At 38.9% G+C, this 16,785-nt stretch overlaps 5 protein-coding genes across 7 annotated transcripts; 1 reads left to right on the top strand and 4 right to left on the bottom strand.

Annotated features, from left to right (window-relative positions):
- Positions 1-6: 6 nt before the first annotated feature.
- LOC111595784 (annulin) lies at positions 7-7,331 on the bottom strand. Of its 2 annotated transcripts, none has more exons than XM_023309668.2 (3): positions 6,667-7,331; positions 480-2,455; positions 7-265 (listed from the first exon to the last, which is right to left on the bottom strand). In XM_023309668.2, exons 1-3 carry the CDS (start codon positions 6,782-6,784, stop codon positions 41-43), a joined length of 2,319 nt encoding a protein of 772 aa, XP_023165436.2. In that variant the 5' UTR covers positions 6,785-7,331; the 3' UTR covers positions 7-40. The 2 variants fall into 2 exon arrangements, with proteins under 2 accessions (XP_023165436.2, XP_023165435.2); XM_023309667.2 differs by lacking the exon at positions 6,667-7,331 and adding an exon at positions 4,648-4,871 and having other exon boundaries at positions 10-265.
- A 17-nt stretch (positions 7,332-7,348) lies between these two features.
- LOC111595786 (RWD domain-containing protein 4) lies at positions 7,349-8,270 on the bottom strand. The gene is made up of 3 exons (XM_023309671.2): positions 8,018-8,270; positions 7,849-7,958; positions 7,349-7,786 (listed from the first exon to the last, which is right to left on the bottom strand). Exons 1-3 carry the CDS (start codon positions 8,123-8,125, stop codon positions 7,360-7,362), a joined length of 645 nt encoding a protein of 214 aa, XP_023165439.1. The 5' UTR covers positions 8,126-8,270; the 3' UTR covers positions 7,349-7,359.
- A 213-nt stretch (positions 8,271-8,483) lies between these two features.
- Positions 8,484-10,211, top strand: LOC111595781 (protein phosphatase 1F). The gene has a single exon (XM_023309665.2). It carries the CDS (start codon positions 8,659-8,661, stop codon positions 9,997-9,999), a length of 1,341 nt encoding a protein of 446 aa, XP_023165433.1. The 5' UTR covers positions 8,484-8,658; the 3' UTR covers positions 10,000-10,211.
- Positions 10,212-11,197: 986 nt separating this feature from the next.
- On the bottom strand, positions 11,198-13,743 carry LOC111595758 (H/ACA ribonucleoprotein complex non-core subunit NAF1). Its single transcript, XM_023309630.2, has 3 exons — positions 13,671-13,743; positions 13,278-13,611; positions 11,198-13,213 (listed from the first exon to the last, which is right to left on the bottom strand). Exons 2-3 carry the CDS (start codon positions 13,537-13,539, stop codon positions 11,559-11,561), a joined length of 1,917 nt encoding a protein of 638 aa, XP_023165398.2. The 5' UTR covers positions 13,540-13,611; positions 13,671-13,743; the 3' UTR covers positions 11,198-11,558.
- A 347-nt stretch (positions 13,744-14,090) lies between these two features.
- On the bottom strand, positions 14,091-16,551 carry LOC111595759 (RUS1 family protein C16orf58 homolog). Of its 2 annotated transcripts, none has more exons than XM_023309632.2 (5): positions 16,431-16,512; positions 16,090-16,322; positions 15,239-16,029; positions 14,845-15,178; positions 14,091-14,737 (listed from the first exon to the last, which is right to left on the bottom strand). In XM_023309632.2, the coding sequence occupies exons 2-5, from the start codon at positions 16,154-16,156 to the stop codon at positions 14,676-14,678; spliced, it is 1,254 nt and encodes a 417-aa protein (XP_023165400.1). In that variant the 5' UTR covers positions 16,157-16,322; positions 16,431-16,512; the 3' UTR covers positions 14,091-14,675. The 2 variants fall into 2 exon arrangements, with proteins under 2 accessions (XP_023165400.1, XP_023165399.1); XM_023309631.2 differs by having other exon boundaries at positions 14,098-14,737; positions 16,470-16,551.
- Between the last annotated feature and the right edge of the window lie 234 nt (positions 16,552-16,785).

Genomic DNA, 16,785 nt, shown 5'->3' with positions numbered 1-16,785 from the left:
AAAAATAAACGACTTGCAGTATTTAACTGGTTCATTTGGTTCAGGGAATGACATCCGTGCGCCGCCGTATGATATTGCTGCTTCGATGACTGCCATTGGGTTGCAGCACATCGCCGGGTCGCGGCTCAATCTCGTAGTGCTTGTAACCATCCACATCGTCCAGCTCCTTGGCAGAAAACTTGGCTATCATTGTGCCTCTGCCGGCATATGGTGGGACATATTTAAATGTCGCTGCGGCCGTGCCACCCACTGGGACTTCAGGAATCTAAAGATAATAAGTAAAAATATCGAAACAAGTTACTTAACTATTCGCTCGAACTATTGATTCAATAGATCTTTACGCTGTGACGTCACAAATTTAGAAGTGCAACCTCTTTGCATTTTGTAACCCATGCACTTTCCCAATTGTGACGTCACACGTTTGCAATGAGTGCAACCTGTGCATTACTCAAGAAACTTTCCAGTCTTGGATAACACACCTTAAATTTGAGCGGTTGATCTATGCCAGGTCCTTCCACGGTGAATAATCCCTTGTGCAGAGGGATGGGCAGAGGATTTGCCAGACGCAGGATAACATCGATTTCCTGCATTGATACGATGCTGGCATTGTCGCCGTCGCCAATTTGAAGCTTAATGTCCGGCTTACGTACACGGAAATCGTCCTGGGCATAATAATCGTAGTCAGTGTCCTTGACGCGACAGGCAGCGGAGATTTGGAAGGCCGCCTGCGACGACAGCTTCTCAAAGTATTCGAAAAATGTGACCTCCATGCGCACAAATTCACTGCTATTTGGCTTTAGATCCAGTTCGAAGCCCATGATCTTCACCTCCTGCGCTCCAACGCCTGTGTAGAGCACCGCGTCACAATTGAGTTGCCCGCTGGCTTGATGAATGCGTTCATTGCTCTTGTTGTTCACCTTGAGCACCACCGAGAAGTTCTCGCCCACTTTGATGTCATCCTTAAGCTCCATGCTGAACTCCACCTCGTTAAAGTTATCATTGAGATAATAGCGACTGAAAGCATGGCGAGATTGCTTCAAAGCCTTCAGCATATAGCTGCGCTCCTCCTCGCTACGCTCGGCATATTTGTAGCTATCGGTAATATCCTCCCGCTCCCACTTCAGCACCGCCTTGGTGCTGATCAAATGGCCAATGGCAAGGGTATCCTTGCGCAGCAGCTTTAGCGGCTGAGCGGGTCCATTGTAACGCCAATAGAGCTTGTCCGCATTCACCTCCGAGTAGACAAAGCCGCAATCGAAGGGACGTAATATCTCGCCATGCTTCACAGCAAGCACAGAGGCAGGACCCACTCTATACATATTATCTGAAGCCTCCTGTGGCGTGGCATCCACCACCTGCCAGCCATCGTAGGCTCCAAACTGTCCAATGCCCAAGTCAGGACGCTGCATCCACACTTCGTTCCACACATGATAATTCCATATAGAGTCCGTTGTCTCCGCCTCCAGCTTCTTATTATTGGCATCGATGAACACATCTACGGTCAGCGACGCTTGCGTATCATGGGCAGAGGAGTAGCAAGTGATGATGCGCGCTGGAATGCCCAAAGCACGTGCAATTGTGGCTAGAACACCGCTGAAATTCCAGCACTGGGCGAACTTCACCGATTTCTGTGTCTTGTAGAACTGCTGTAAGATCTCTACGGAGCCCGTCCACTTGGTGGGCGCTATGCCGCCCGAGAAATCCTCGGTCCAGTTGCCTAACAGCACGCCATCATCATCCACGGAGTTCACCAGAGCGGATAGAGCACGTGCCACCCGCACCGGATCGCCCCGATAGGCGGGGGGAATGCGTCCCACTGTTCCAAGGACTTTCAGGCTGCACTCGAGCACATGACGCTCGAATTGGCCAATCTTCCAGACAGAGGGTCGTAGTCGATTGTAGGAGCCACGCCAAATCAAGGTGGTATCGTGCATCACATATTCCTTGCGCTGGTCTCGATCCTCCATGTAAACCTGATCATCCGGACACCAGGGATTAAAGAGCACATAGATGGGTAGTGGCAATTGGTAGCTGCGCGATCCGTCGCCCAATAGCTTCGTATCGATGTCCAAGCGCCACTCCGTTACGGAACAAGTGGCCGGTGGCTTCACCAGTACCGTTAGTATTTGACCCTCATGCGATTCGATGCCAGCGCCCCATTCCAATGGATCGCCCAGATAGTCGATGCCATCGTGCGGCACTAAGGCCGTCAGAGTGCCATGCCCCGGATTCGGTTTGCTATCATCCGTCACGCTGAATATGAAGCTAATTGCATCTTTGCTGGGGCTGTAATCTCGGTTGAAGTAGATGCGCAGACGAAATGGTTCGCCTCGGCGCACGATTAGCGCCTCTTTGGCAGCTGCCGCATAGAAGTGACTCGTGTGGTGCTCGTCATGGTTGTCCGCCAGGCAGAGATCCACACGCTGCACGCCCAGCACTGCAGAGCTGCCGGCATCTGAAAGATCAATTAAGATTCATAATTAACAATTTAGATATCGAGATTTGCAAAAAATTTAAACAGGTTGTTGGCGCGAACTAACATATTTTATGCTTTTGTAGCCCTGGAACTTGAACTGGAACTTATTTTCAAAGGAATAGGCGAAGACATAATTTGTCTTGGCACAATTTATTTTGTTACATGCTAAATCTTATATCAAGAATTAAAAATAATATAAATAACAGATGTTATTAATCAGATCTTGCAGCACTGGGCTCACAAACTGAAGATCACAGAACAATAATCCACTAAATGTAAACAGCTTTTAATTGATAACTCAAATTGTAAATGAACCAATTCAGAAAGCGCGCCATTATTTGGAATCGTGAACCTTTTTTATTTTTATTTTTTGCAACCAAGTAACAATGCCCGATGATCTCATAAAGCAAAGTTGATCGCTTGTCATGTTGCAGCCGAAACGAATTATTTTAAATAATCGCCTTTGGCCATAAATATACAAAGTTAGCGGCACGCTGGCCAAAAAGTTCAATGCCAACTCAATTAATTTTCATAGTGGACAATCGGGCGTATGAGCGATACATAAACGACGCCTACAACAAATAGACAAACGCATGGGCTATGCCTAAAGCTGTCTGAAAATCGTCATCATCATCATCATCATCATTATCATCTATGGGTATAAGCTGCAACAACATAAACAACACTTGCTGACGGATAGATTTGTATACCAGAAATCAACTTTTTATAAGGTTCTTCAGAAAATACAAATAAAAAATAAAATTAAATTGTCAAATATGTATATTTAGTATATACATATATGTATATATAGTATATATTATGCTAACTATGACTGTCTACAGTAAAACCTCGTTTATTCCTTTATATATATAAATATATGTAAATTATTTAAAATACTTTTAATTTATTGTTCAATTAAATATTTTTTAACTGCTTTGAAAACCTGTTCAATTGGCATATATATTATTTTAGTCAGGAATCTTCCCCTAATCGAGTTATTGCTGTACTTTGCCTATATATTATTCAACATGCTTCTCGTTATTGAGTTATTACTGTACTTGGCTTATATATTAGCTGTTGTTCAGCTGTTGCCCTCTTTATAGAATTATGTATGCATTAGCTACTTTAGAAATCACAAATGAATTCTTTCTTGAATCGAATTTTAGAAATTTATAAATGGCATTTGGCATTTATTTAAGTTTATGTTGCGAAATAAAAAAAAAATTCATTTGATTTACGCAGATGTGGGAAAACTAATAAACTTTAAAAAAATGAAAAGCGAAAATCAAAAACAAACATAATCATAAAAAGTAAACTATAAAAAACAATAAAAGCAATTTCTATTTGAATCTTAAAAAACCAATCGAATCATTTGATATACGATACAGCCAATACATATATACATATATAAATTCCATTTCCACATGGCTGCACTTTGCGACCTTCGTTATTAAAGCATTTCAAATTCAATTGATGTTTAACCTTTCCAAGAAGTGTTTTTGGATCGTAGGATGCTAAAATAGGCAGCAATATGATAAGAAAACTGAGACGCCGCAGAAGTAGCCGCTTATATGATTCATGCTAATGATTATTTGATTTATAAAACCAATCAGGAAATGAATACTAACACAAATAAAAGTGTGTAAAACCAAATAAAATATATACAAATATACATAGGCGAAATGCCGAAAAATCACATCGAAACATGTCAAACAACTAACAAAAAAAAAAAATATAGCGCGTGAAGTCATAGGCGAAAAAATAAAAATAAGTGGAATATAGAGAATGCTGAGTACACTGATAGAAAATTATGCAGAAATTGAAGGAATCCAAATAGATTTATTTTCAAAATAAATAAATTTAAGTGTCTATAGATAAATACATATTTCAATTTTTGATTTCACATATGTATTTCAACAGTATTTTTATGACCTTCCGACATTATATTTATTTATTGAAGCACTTTTTCTAATTTCCACAAATAGTATTTTATAATATCTTTTCTAAAATATTATAATTTATTTTCAAAAAAAGAACTTTTTTTCAGTGCACTGAAATATTATGATTTTTTCAACAGTTCATCTAACGGGGCTTAGTACCCATTTAAAAAATATATTTAACACTTTTTATAAGATTTATTCATGTCCAATTTTTCACTGGATTGTAATTACTTGCAATATCAGGACCGGGTCGTATGCTTCGAAAGGGATTTATTGGCCTGTGTGGCGCCTGCGGCTGCCACCAGCGCTGCAGCCAACTGGGCGCATAGCTGCGATACCAATGGGTCATCGTCTCTACAAAAGACTACAAAGCGTAACGGAAACTGCGCTGTAAGCTTGAACTAGAAATCGAGTTCTTAAAAACCAAAATCAAAACCGTTCAGCGCGACGCTTCAAATAACACTGATCAATATCGAAGATTGAGATAGTTTATTTGCTGGCGGTGCTGGCTGTTATGATGACCTCTCTCACCCGCTTGCTCGTTCTTTTGTTACTCTCTCTCTCTCTTCTATTGTCTGTGCTTATAGTGTTGTGCACGCGGAAAGGCGAAAAAAAGCTAAAAAGCTAAGACACAAGCGACTTTATAGCAACTAAATCATATCGTTATGAAAATTACATAAAAATAACAATATCTATTTTTAGCTAAAAATAAATTAAATTACTATTATTATTAAAATTTTGGTTCAGCAGGCTTACATGCTAGCAAAAAAGTCGTTCAGACTCAGCAAACAAAAAAGTAAAAACTTTAGCTTGAAAATCGCTAAAATAGTCTACTCTAAAATGGCCATTAACAGATCTCTTTTGTGTCTCTCTCCGTGTTATTATTAATTATGAACGGGAAGCATTTATCTGGTTCCTCCGTTGGCGTTGCTTTGGCAGCAGAAGTTACCACCATCTGTTGCCGCGACTACGTCATCGACCACATTCAGAGAGACGAATCTTTAATCTTGAATCACAAGCGCAACAAATGGCTGCAATTAAATTGAATCATCTGTGCTCAGATAGGCCTGCATCAAAAGCTCAACATCAAGTAATTTGCATGTAGCGAAATAAATTTAGCAATTCTGTGTAATAAATGTATTGTGCACTATTTTTAACCGATGATGTCTAATTTTAACATGTCTAGAGCAAAGAACAAACTTATTTGATAAACCACATATTTTTTTTGTCAGCTTAAATTTACCTGATTATTTGATAGAGCCTCAAACTGGTTGTTAACTGATAATACCTGTATTATCATACTATTTAGTAGTTATAATATATGCAAAAAAAAATCTACACGAAGGTCGAATACCCTGCAAATATTCAAGTTTTTGGGTAGATAAGCAGTTTAAGGTTTTAACAGAAAGCTTAATAAATTATAATTAAAAATGATCAAAATGATTTGAGCTTAAAAGAGAAACATATTAAAAGATGCAAGATACTTTGCAGAAGATTGACTCTCAGGTATTTTACACAACTGGAAAAAGTGTGAGGTAAGCGTTAAAAATGTTCAAAGTTGTGTTTTACCCTCCCAAAAAATTAAAATAATTCATTTCTGTTTCAAAAAGGTTTGGCACATCAGCAAACTGTGGAATACAAAAGCTATTTTAATATAAATGAATGCGCGTGCACATACGAGGGTAGTCTAAATAATATGCAAACTTAATGTGAAGATAAAAGTAAATAGAAGCATATATTTTTTTAAAAAAAATATTTATATAATAAATTAAAATATACATATGCATCCTATTAATTCTCCAACTATTTAGCTTACCCTCGTTTTCTATACGCACACAGACGTGTATCAAAATAATTTTTGGGAGCTGCTGTTCTACGTTTATTTTGTTTTTTCTTTTTTTTTTTTTTGAATAAGAGATTCCAGGTGCTTGATATTTGTTTAATATTCATTTGCTATTTAAGTAGAATTGATGAATAAGGCTTGCAAGCAGACTGCTTGAAGTGCTGACTAGATATATATAAGTGTACATATATATACATATATATATATATATATATATTTTCAGAAAGTTAAATAATTGGCTAGACCGTAGGCAGCTAGTTTTGAAATTTACACGTACGCCCACAGCGAACCGCCACATTCATATACAAAATAGGTAAAATCGACATTAGGTAATAATAGTATGCAATGTCATTATCATTGTCGAACGTAAACAAAGCAAATATTTGAAAAACAAAAACAAAACTTACCCGGAGCTGTTAAAAGATTTGCATTTATATTGCGCATACGCAGCGTTGAGTCGACTTCGCTTTTTGAGTGCTCAACGGAATTTTTGCTTATGCGCAGGCGAGAGAATTTGTGGCCCATTGTAGAAAATTTGTTTAGATAAGCTAATGTTGACTACTCAACTGTCTTCTCTCACACGCCAAGTATTTAACTTGTATATCGAACTCGACACGCACCTTGCCTGCTGCCTCTTATTGTCTCGTATTATTTTTTGAACTGGTTTTGGGAGAGCGCCAAGTATTCCCTTAGGTATTTATGCTTAAACTTCGAATCCGAACTCGACACGCCCGCTGTCTACAATTAACTGACAATATTTTAATGCTATAGAAATTTAAATAAGAACTGTAACATAATTTCGTTTTAAATATTACATCATCAACACGTACGAAGCGACTGGCGCGGCGCATCAACATTGTGCTACTGAGCTATACACATATGATTTTATATAAAAAAGTATTTGATTTTCCATTGACTTGACCCTAGCGGCCAAGTGGCTGGCCTCGTTAGTCCAAAAAGAATAACCAGACATGCGTGTTGTAAATTGATCGGCTTTAATGGACTTAAACAGCAGCAGCTCAGATCACATTCTGACTTTTAGTTGTTGTTTTGATTGAATTCGTTGATATTTGAATTAGTTAACTAGTTGACATTTCCATTTAAATATTAAGCGGGTGCAGAACAGGTGTGGCAGCGGCTGCTGCTGCTGCACTCTCCAACGCAGCTGCAGCGTCTTCTTTGCTGCCAGTTTGTGACAGGTGCTTAACAATATCCACCCAATCCCAGCCACGTGCATGTTCGCCCTTATGATCGGTGCGTTCCCATTGACGACGCTTTTGCGCCTTTGTCAATTGCTCTTTTTTGGGTTCCTTTTGCTTAGCATCTGCCGTTGTATCTGATATCTTAAGCGCCGCAACGCCGTCGTCAGCGGCGGCCACAGCGGGCGCACTTTCTGGCTGTGCAGCAGTTAGCTGTTCCAAATTGTCTTTAAGGCATTCGAATAGTGTATAGGTCATGCCACAGCCCAACCACTGAGTTGCCTCTGTGTTAAGCGCTGTTTCTATTGCATCCTTCACAACGGGCAAGCTGAAAGTAATATGTTGTTTATAAACAAATGACCAACATTGTGAAAATTCATTCACACTCACAGATTGCGATTGTAAAAGGTATTCAGATTGATCGTGGGCGCCTCATCAGGATAATTTTCGCCCCATTTTAATTCCACTAAAAATGATTTATAGCTATCCTCTTCGCCATACTAAAGAGAAAACAATTTATTTATAGATATTTGCACTGATATTTGCATGTGGCTCTTACTTTATATTGAAATGTGGTCAAGTTGATTTCTTTGAAATTTTCATCGCCTTCGTAAATGGATTGCAGAGCTTCTCGCTCATCTGTTTGCTGTTCAAGTGGTGTCGACATTATGTGCAAATGTAATACATGTGCTCAAACAACACACATTTCACAAAATAAACACAAAAATTTAAATTAAATGATATTTGGCTTTAATACAAAACAAAGCAACAGCTGAGTGCTGCCGGCAGTGAAAGAAGAACAAGAGTACGATACTTTGCCATTCAAACTGAAAATATGAATCTTGCCGCACGAGCAATATCAAGCACGCCCTCATAAATAAATTATATGAAGATTTATTTCTTAATATAACGAAGCTGTTTTAAATAGTTTATATAATGCATAATTCTTTTGAATTCGACCATACAACAAAAAAATTACGTGGTATCACTGTTATTGTTTAGTAGAAAACGTGGTATATTTCGGTTTGTTAGATGCAGCCACACTGCGTAGAATATATAAACAAATATAATCATTGCGTAAAAAATGAGAATGCGCGGGTGAATCATCGACAATTACTAATATATTTTAACTCATGTGTCAAGTGCGGTTAACTCTTAGCATAACAGCCAAATAGCTGAGCACAAAAAAGGATTATAAATATGTCAATGGACGCGGACGCGGGCGCGGATCGAACGAAATTAGTAACGGAATGTGCGCAATTGCTGGAATTTAAAGAATTTTTGTCCACAAAAGCCATAAGCAGCGAACTGACCTCTGGCAACGAATTAACTCGAAATATTAGTTGTGTAACGCGCAGCAGCAATGACACCTACAAAGTAAATGGCGACGAAATACGAGCGGAAATTGTTTCAGCCGTTTGGAAACAACTTTCCACCCGGGGCTGTCCGAGCAGCTTTCAATTGAAGCTCCTTCATTTGGCCACCTCTCAGCTAGAGCAGGAGATAAGCCATGCCAAGGAGCTGGAGCTGAATGAGGCAGACGGCAGCGAGCCACAATATGATCTTTTGAAATTACAGAAGTTTGTCAGTCAACAGCTGGAGAAGCTGTTGCTTAAGCTAACAGACAATGCCGCCATGGAAAAATTGCAGATCTATGCAGACGATAATGTGCTGTGCAACGAAGCCTCGAGCTGCGCATGCGCCTTACAGCCAGCAGCACCATCGCACAGTGTAGCAGCTGTTAAGAATAAGCCGCGCAAAATGGAAGATCGGCATGTGTGCCTGGAGCGTTTTGGTGAAATGTATCAGCTAGAGGGTCACAAGGATTGCCGTTTCTTTGGCGTCTTCGATGGGCATTCGGGCGCGTTATCCGCCACCTATGCAACCAGTCAAATACCCCAATTGTTGGCCAAGCAATTGCAGCGAGTGCGAACGAACGGGGAAAACACTGTAGACTTCTATCGCAATGCATTCGAGGCGGCTTTTTTGCAGGCGGACGAACGTTTTGCCCGCAAACGCATCACCAGCGGCACAACTGCCGTCTGTGCCCTGATCGTGAACGAACAACAGTTGTATATCGCTTGGGTGGGTGACTCCAAGGCTTTGCTTGTGGGTAAACGCACTCAGCTGCAGCTAGTCAAGCCACACAAGCCGGAGGCTGTGGATGAAAGGCGTCGCATTGAATTGAGCGGCGGCAGCGTCATCCATGCCCAGGGCCAATGGCGTGTCAATGGCATCTTGAATGTGGGTCGCTCCATTGGCGACTACAGCCTGGAGGCTGTCATAGCTGAGCCCGATTTTGTCGATGTGCAGTTGAGTGAAGCGCATGATTTCTTGGTTATGGGCAGCGATGGGCTCTGGGATCATGTACCCGAATCTTTCATTGTGGACACCGTTTATCAGTGTTTAGCGGAGCCGACCACCCAACTCGAAGACATTCCCAAATTGCTTGTGGAGGCTGCCAAGGATAAGGATTCGCAGGATAACATAACCGTCATCCTCATCCTGCTCAAGAAGCGCGACCAAATCGTTCGACGTTAGGCAATTAAAAAAATGTTGTTTCCAACTTATAATTAATTGATTATTCTTATAGTTATTCTGCATTTGTTGTCTGTTTACCACACACATATTTTACATTATTATTATTTTTTAAATATTGTTCTTTGCCTGTAAATAACTTTAAGCTCGCTTAATTTTTCTCGCTTCGATTCAATCACATTCGCCTGTGCCTCTCGAATAAGCTAAACATTTTGCCCCGATTAGATATATATACATATATATATATATATATATACATACATTTTAGAGATATATCATATATGTGTATATGTGTATATGTATATATTATAGATATATACACGAAAAAACGTATTCACAAAAAAGTTAACATTGTTTTTGGCCGCTTTTTAATAGCTCAAAGTGCTTCCACCCGATTCGATTGCTGTACATAAAGCAACTATATAATATATATATATATGGTTATAGTTATATATATATATATACATTTTACTTGCCCAGTTGACAAACGAAACGAAAATCCAACGAATCGCTCGATTTTGCGAGCAATTTTTGTTTAATTCAATTAAATAACTAGTAAAAATATCGAAAATAATGAAAAATTCTGAATAAAGATAATCAAAATTTTAACAAAAATCCTTAAATCCAAAACCCTTGCCAAAATTTAAAAAATTATATATTTTAAGCATACACTTAATTATTAAAGTATATTATAAATTATACAAAAATCAAATCAAGCAATATGCAATATTTGAACAATTTTTATTTTAAGAAAAATGTACTGTATTTTTTATTGAAATTTCATACTTTTTAATTAATAAAAAATAAGAAAATCTATTTAAAAAAAAAACGCATATAATAAATACATTTAATATATTTTAAGAAAAGTAGAGATGAAAATTTTGTTAAAAGTGCAAATTGTTTGAAAATTTTAAAACTTACAAAAAAAATTTGGAAAAACTAATGCTAATGTGTGTATAAAATAAAAAATTATAATTTTTATAGCCAATTTTATATTGTTAAAAAAATTCACAAATAGAAGTAAATAATATATATTATTAAAATATTAATTTGATAGGCAAATTAAAGTTCAGCCAAAAACTTTAATAGAGAAACGTTATAGTTGTAGGCTTAAAATATATATATACATATATACATAAATAAATAAATATATATATATATATATATATATATATATATATATATATATGTATCCACTTAACCATCATAGATCCTAAAACTTTTTAACACAAATTGTGAACGTTTAAAAACTAGCTTAAAAATCAACTATTATTTTGTTAAAAGCAATTTTTAAAATTTAGCTAAAATGAGTTTGTCAATTGGGTACACCCACACCCATACACACACACACACACACTGATAGATATGTATATACCCAGCCACATGTACAATGCGCACACACACACCTGTAATCAGCGTTATTGTTGAGATTCCCACACAGATTAAGTACCTTTTTATACAACAACAAAAACTTCAAGCATTTTAACGATAAAAACGAAAGAACAAACAATTTTTAAAGAAATTTTTTTATTGGAATAAATTGAATAAAAGCGATTCAAAGTTTAATTGGGTGGTGGATGAGGGGGTGGGCCATAAGGCGACGGATGCGCTGGATACATGTGAGGTGGCATGGCCATGGGCATGCCATAGGCATGTGGTGGAGGAGGTGGTGGTGGCAGTGGTGGTGCTTGCATATAGCCATAGCCCTGCCCGGGCATGGGAAATGCCATGCCAGGCATCATATTGAAGTTGGCGGCAGGTGGATGATAATTGTGATAGTAATTCGAGTGCCAGCTGCCTGGATTGTAGCTGGGATGATAGTTATACTCCGAATCTCTAGACTGCGAGCGTGATTGACTGTGTTGCTGTTGGTGTTGGTGGTGGTGCTGCTGTTGCTGCTGATTGACCTGGGAATAGTTTTGCGACTGGCGCTGAGCACGTCGGCCACGTTGTCGAGGCGCTGCCTCGCTAGCCTCTGTATTCACCGTAGTTACCGTATCCACAGAGTCTGTGGAATTGGTGCGATCACGTTGACGTTTCTTGCGTTGCTCCCAACGTGCTTCACGCTCCGCCTCATCGTCAGAGTAATCAATAAAGCGCGCTGGTGGCTCTACATCGTGCTCCCACGATGCATCCGAGCCGCGCACCTGCATCAGTTTGGACAGTATAACGAACTGTGTGTGCTCCGTTTGTGGTGCACAGTAGACGATGTCCCCAATGTTGATGTTGCGATCCTTGATCTGTTGATTGCTATTGAAGCGAACACAGTAGAGCGGATCAGCGACCTGGCCGAGCACATCGAACACCTGACCAAGCACTTTGCGTCCCTTCTCCAGGAAGAGGACAGTGTCCAAATCAAACAGCATCGAATTGGGCAGGACACTAACTAAAACTAATTGATCCACTATAGATTGTACCTTGCCCAGTTCTATGCATTCATCCTCTGGAACGGTTATCTCAAGCTGATCAATTGGAGGTAACTCGTCCAAAAGCATCTCCCCACGCACTTTGGGCGGCTGCCGACGACGCGGTTTTGAATCACCATCCAAGTCCTCATCGTCATCATCATCACAATCCTCGGTATTTATGCGTTTATCAATTTTCTGGCGTAATACCGTAAGATATTCTGCCTCCGAGTTAGAGTCAGAGTCACTGCTGTCCTCGCTGCTCGAGCTGACGTCCACAACTTGACGACGCATGCTGGAGGGTCCAGTTACAGGCACTTCGACAATATCATCATTGTCGCTATCTACTATTTGTTGTGGCTGTTCTACATCTGAATCCATGTCCGAGCCATAGCCAGAGAGCAAACTTAGACCATTTGCTTGCTTCGCTGATGGAGCTAAGTCCTTCTTTGCTGGCGACGTTTCACATTCCATTGCGCTAACATCAGTTGCGAGCTCCACCTGAGTATTGACATATACGCCTTCTGGTGCACAAATTCCATCGTTGGTTGCTACCGGTTCTACTGGTGGAATAGCATTGACTGCAGTGTTGCTCGGCTCTGTTTCAGCTGCTGTAGACAAACAAGTTACCGTTTCAGCTGATGTGCCCAAGGTTGACAGTTCCCCTTGAAGACTAACAGCATTTGTGCTAATTTGCGACTCAACATTCGTAGCAGCTCCATTCGTCTGTTTTACTGGCAAATTAACATCTATTCCTTCGGTGCACGGGTCTGCTTCCACTTGGATTGCTGACTCAGCTGGCAGAGAACATTCTACAAAACAAACAAAAATCAAATTGTTATGCGTTGCTCTCAATTGTAGAATAATTAAGTCCACCTGTTTGTGTCCCTTGCATTCCATTAACTGACGTCACACCTGGATTTTCTGTGTGTGTTCTTCCAGAAGTTCGCTTTGTGCTTGGTTCATTAACAATTGGTGTTGAATCATTTTCGGTAGTCACTTCAATATGTGCAGCATCTGCTACTGTTAGCGCAGTTTCCGTAGTAGCCTTTGCGCTTGGGGCCGCTTCCTCAGGAGTTGCATTTGTTGACACAGTTGTAGGTGTAGCTGACACAGCATCGAGCTGTGCTGCTTCCATAGTTAACAAAATTGATGTTAGTCTGCTCGCTAAACAAAAACACGTTTATTAGGCGCACGTGCTTGTTTTAAACTGACAAACAATCGAAGACGCTATCGATAAGTGGTATCGATACATTTAAGTTAACTTACTAATAGAGTTGTGAGCGTGTCGTGACACGAGCACGCATGATCCAATATGTTCACATTACAAACATCAAATTAGTCGCACGAAAATACTTAGCTAAACTACCTAAAATAATTTATTTGATTTTAGTATTAATGCATAAAATTGCGAAGAACTTTATTTATTCCCCTATTAAAATCAATTTATTTTCTTGACTACCTTTTTGCATAATATAAAAGCATTTTTGAAGCTAGTTTTTAAGAGCTAAGCTAATGGACTTGGTATACGGCAAAATAAATACGTTAATCAATTATTATATGTAAATATACGAAGCTTATAAATAATATTACACGTTTTGTATCAAATGTACTAATTGAGAGTGCTTAACTAATTAATATAAGTTAATTATCTTTGTACAAACTTTATGACTTGCAATTAAAGTGGCTCGTTCGTTGCGCAGTTTTTTTTTTCATCTTTTCTTTTTTTGCTTTCCTTTTTGGTAAAAAGTACCTCCTCGAAATATACAAGTGGTAAGTTATTAAAAAATAGATATTGTATTCATTAAATATACGAGCACATCGTTTGATTTTAAAATGCTTGGGTCTCTTTTTTAGATGGCCTAGATACAAATAGAGAAAGTCCACTTGGGAACTCTTTGAATATTATATTGAATATCGTTTACAAACGTTACTTTGTGCTAAGGCAGAGTTACATTAGTTGGAAGATGTTCACGTTATATTCAAATGATTCTTTACTTTTCAGTTTTTAAGTATAGTTGAGATAGATGCGCATGAGTGTTGTCTTGTATATAAAATCTAGATTATGTAAATATGTATAAAAGCAATAATTTTTGTTAATATCAACGTTTGCCTTATGGTTATTAACCATGTGAGATATGTGAGAATGTGTGTGAGAGTGTATGTTGTTAAAATGCACTAAGCTTACAAAATAATAACTATTCAACATAATTTATAGCAAGCGATCTTAGCATTTCATCGTCTTTGGTCCAGTTAATAAACTTAGTTCCTCCTCTAAGCCTTCCAGTCCAAACGATATTCATCAACCAACAGTAAATGCTGATTAATTATCCAACCTAAGAGAGTATTATAAACGTTTTTTAGTAACATTATATATTCACTAGGACTACTCAGATTATATCGAATCAGATCCGAATTGCCAATTAGTTCCGTCTTTACTTACCCTCCTTCTGCGCTAGACTTAAAAACTCTTGCCATTTGCCTTGTATATCCCAATATTTTTCCTTAATATGTTTCCGATCCTGCAGATAGGATACACCAAAGAAATATGCTTTCAAGACATCCTGTGGTCGTGTATCAAAGTGCAAATAGACACCCAAGTGCTTCTTGCTCTCCGCGATAATGAAATGTTCATGTGGATCGAACGAAGACACAATATCCTCGATGACATTGCTGCTCTTGTATTCATCTATAAGATGCTTAACGCTCAAGCCAAGGCGAATTTTTAGTGATACGGAGACCATTTGGCCAAGAGTAACGCGCTCTAATTTATTGACCTAAAATTTAAATAGTCATTAGATATACCTTTTTGGAACGCAAATAAAGATAAAGCTTACTTGCTGTGGCGTCAGCATCTGGGACGACCTAAAGAACTCCTCTAGTGTAATTAGGTAACGAGATTCGTTGAAGGTGCGTAAGCAAACAGCTCGCACAGCTTTTAAATTTGCGTACAGATGCAACGTAACAACAATATAGAAAATTGTATAAAGCATCGCTTGGCTCTTAATCATGGTCAGCATATAGAGGCCTACAAAGGACGCAATCAGATTGACGCAAGTCTCCTGTGAACTATCCTTGGATGCAACGTCCGCCAAATTTCCACGTACCGCATGATGTTGCGTTAATGCTGCACGTGTCGCACCACCAGCCACGCCCACAATAGCCTTTAGCAAGGTGGATCCGCAAAGTATTTGCGTGCTGAAATGCGGATATTTGGGAAGCACATAGATCTCAATGCCCATTGCTAGATCGTTAAGGAAATCAGCCCGCAATCGCCATTTTTTAGAGTCCACATCCAGTTGACTGCCTTGCCACCAGGCAAATATAATGCGTCCCACATGACCACTGCCTTCCTTTAATATCCATGTCACTGTCGCCGAATAGGCATTCACATTCTCACTGCCCACTCCGATTCCTTTGAGAATGGCATGTGTACAGAGTGTTCCGCAAATGGTGCTGCAGAATGCTTGCACTGTATCCCAGATTTGATACGCTGCATAATCATCGGATACAGAGTCCGGGTAGCCTTTAGGCAGAAAGATATTCTGCAGCACACGAAATAACAAAAACTTCTCTTGAATGACCAGCTTATCGCCACGTAGCGGTACACGCACAATATTACTTTGATCTGTGAATAGTGATGCTTGCATAATTGTCAGCAAATATGGTTATTTTATTATCAACTCACCTGCTGGCGTCACATATAGTATTTCCTCCCCTTTTGTGCCATATTGCTCGCGAAAATGTATTTTCATTATTGTACATTAATTCAATACAGTTTCTGCTTACACAAAATGCGAGACCAGTGCGTGCACACTCGCTGAGCGCAGGCCACATACTCACGTTTCACAGCTTATAAACCAAACACATTTTCTAATTGGAGAGCACAGAACAGTGAGAGCGATGTTAACATTCGCCGAACTGTAAATAACAGCGAGCGCGCGATTAAAACTCATCAAGAAAAATTACAAAAATAAGTTATCCTAAATTTGCTTAAGCGGCACATTAAGTTAAAAAATACATCCAAACCGCACATAATTGTGGTATCAATTGAGTAAGAAACTTAACATATTAACCGATTAGCCGAGATTGTTGCGTATGATGTGGCAGCATTTGTGTTTTCTGTAAAACAGTGTGGCATCACATGCGCATACGAAAAGTGATAAAAGAGACGAAACAAAACAAAACAGTCATTCAACAATTTGAAGCACAACACAAAAGGTCCAGAAAGGAAGACTCTAGACCCCAAAGGGGTCACTCGTTAATTAATAGACTTATTAATTAATACAAAAGTTAAAAAAAACGTTACAATTTGAGTAAAAGTGAAAAAGTGATAAGTTCGCCGTCTGAGACAATAGTCTAAATTTAAATTCTGATTGTGTGA

Source organism: Drosophila hydei, unplaced genomic scaffold (genome assembly GCF_003285905.1).
Source record: "Drosophila hydei strain 15085-1641.00,03,60 unplaced genomic scaffold, DhydRS2 tig00008114-arrow-pilon, whole genome shotgun sequence".
Classification (NCBI taxonomy): domain Eukaryota; kingdom Metazoa; phylum Arthropoda; class Insecta; order Diptera; family Drosophilidae; genus Drosophila; species Drosophila hydei.
The sequence above is the reverse complement of the archived record's forward strand: the minus strand, read 5'-3'. Positions and strand labels throughout refer to the sequence as shown.

Excerpts from the sequence above, each read along its gene's own strand:
- LOC111595758 (XM_023309630.2), bottom strand. The coding sequence starts at position 13,539 with ATGGAAGCAGCACAGCTCGATGCTGTGTCAGCTACACCTACAACTGTG. Across the intron at positions 13,214-13,277 it reads AATGCAAGGGACACAAACAG|AATGTTCTCTGCCAGCTGAG; the intron begins GTGGACTTAATT and ends TTTGTTTTGTAG.
- LOC111595784 (XM_023309668.2), bottom strand. The coding sequence starts at position 6,784 with ATGGGCCACAAATTCTCTCGCCTGCGCATAAGCAAAAATTCCGTTGAG. Across the intron at positions 2,456-6,666 it reads AAATCTTTTAACAGCTCCGG|ATGCCGGCAGCTCTGCAGTG; the intron begins GTAAGTTTTGTT and ends TTGATCTTTCAG. Across the intron at positions 266-479 it reads ATCAACCGCTCAAATTTAAG|ATTCCTGAAGTCCCAGTGGG; the intron begins GTGTGTTATCCA and ends TATTATCTTTAG.
- LOC111595786 (XM_023309671.2), bottom strand. The coding sequence starts at position 8,125 with ATGTCGACACCACTTGAACAGCAAACAGATGAGCGAGAAGCTCTGCAA. Across the intron at positions 7,959-8,017 it reads TGACCACATTTCAATATAAA|TATGGCGAAGAGGATAGCTA; the intron begins GTAAGAGCCACA and ends TTTTCTCTTTAG. Across the intron at positions 7,787-7,848 it reads ACCTTTTACAATCGCAATCT|CTTGCCCGTTGTGAAGGATG; the intron begins GTGAGTGTGAAT and ends TATTACTTTCAG.
- LOC111595781 (XM_023309665.2), top strand. The coding sequence starts at position 8,659 with ATGTCAATGGACGCGGACGCGGGCGCGGATCGAACGAAATTAGTAACG.
- LOC111595759 (XM_023309631.2), bottom strand. The coding sequence starts at position 16,156 with ATGAAAATACATTTTCGCGAGCAATATGGCACAAAAGGGGAGGAAATA. Across the intron at positions 16,030-16,089 it reads ACTATATGTGACGCCAGCAG|ATCAAAGTAATATTGTGCGT; the intron begins GTGAGTTGATAA and ends CACTATTCACAG. Across the intron at positions 14,738-14,844 it reads AAGTCTAGCGCAGAAGGAGG|GTTGGATAATTAATCAGCAT; the intron begins GTAAGTAAAGAC and ends ATACTCTCTTAG.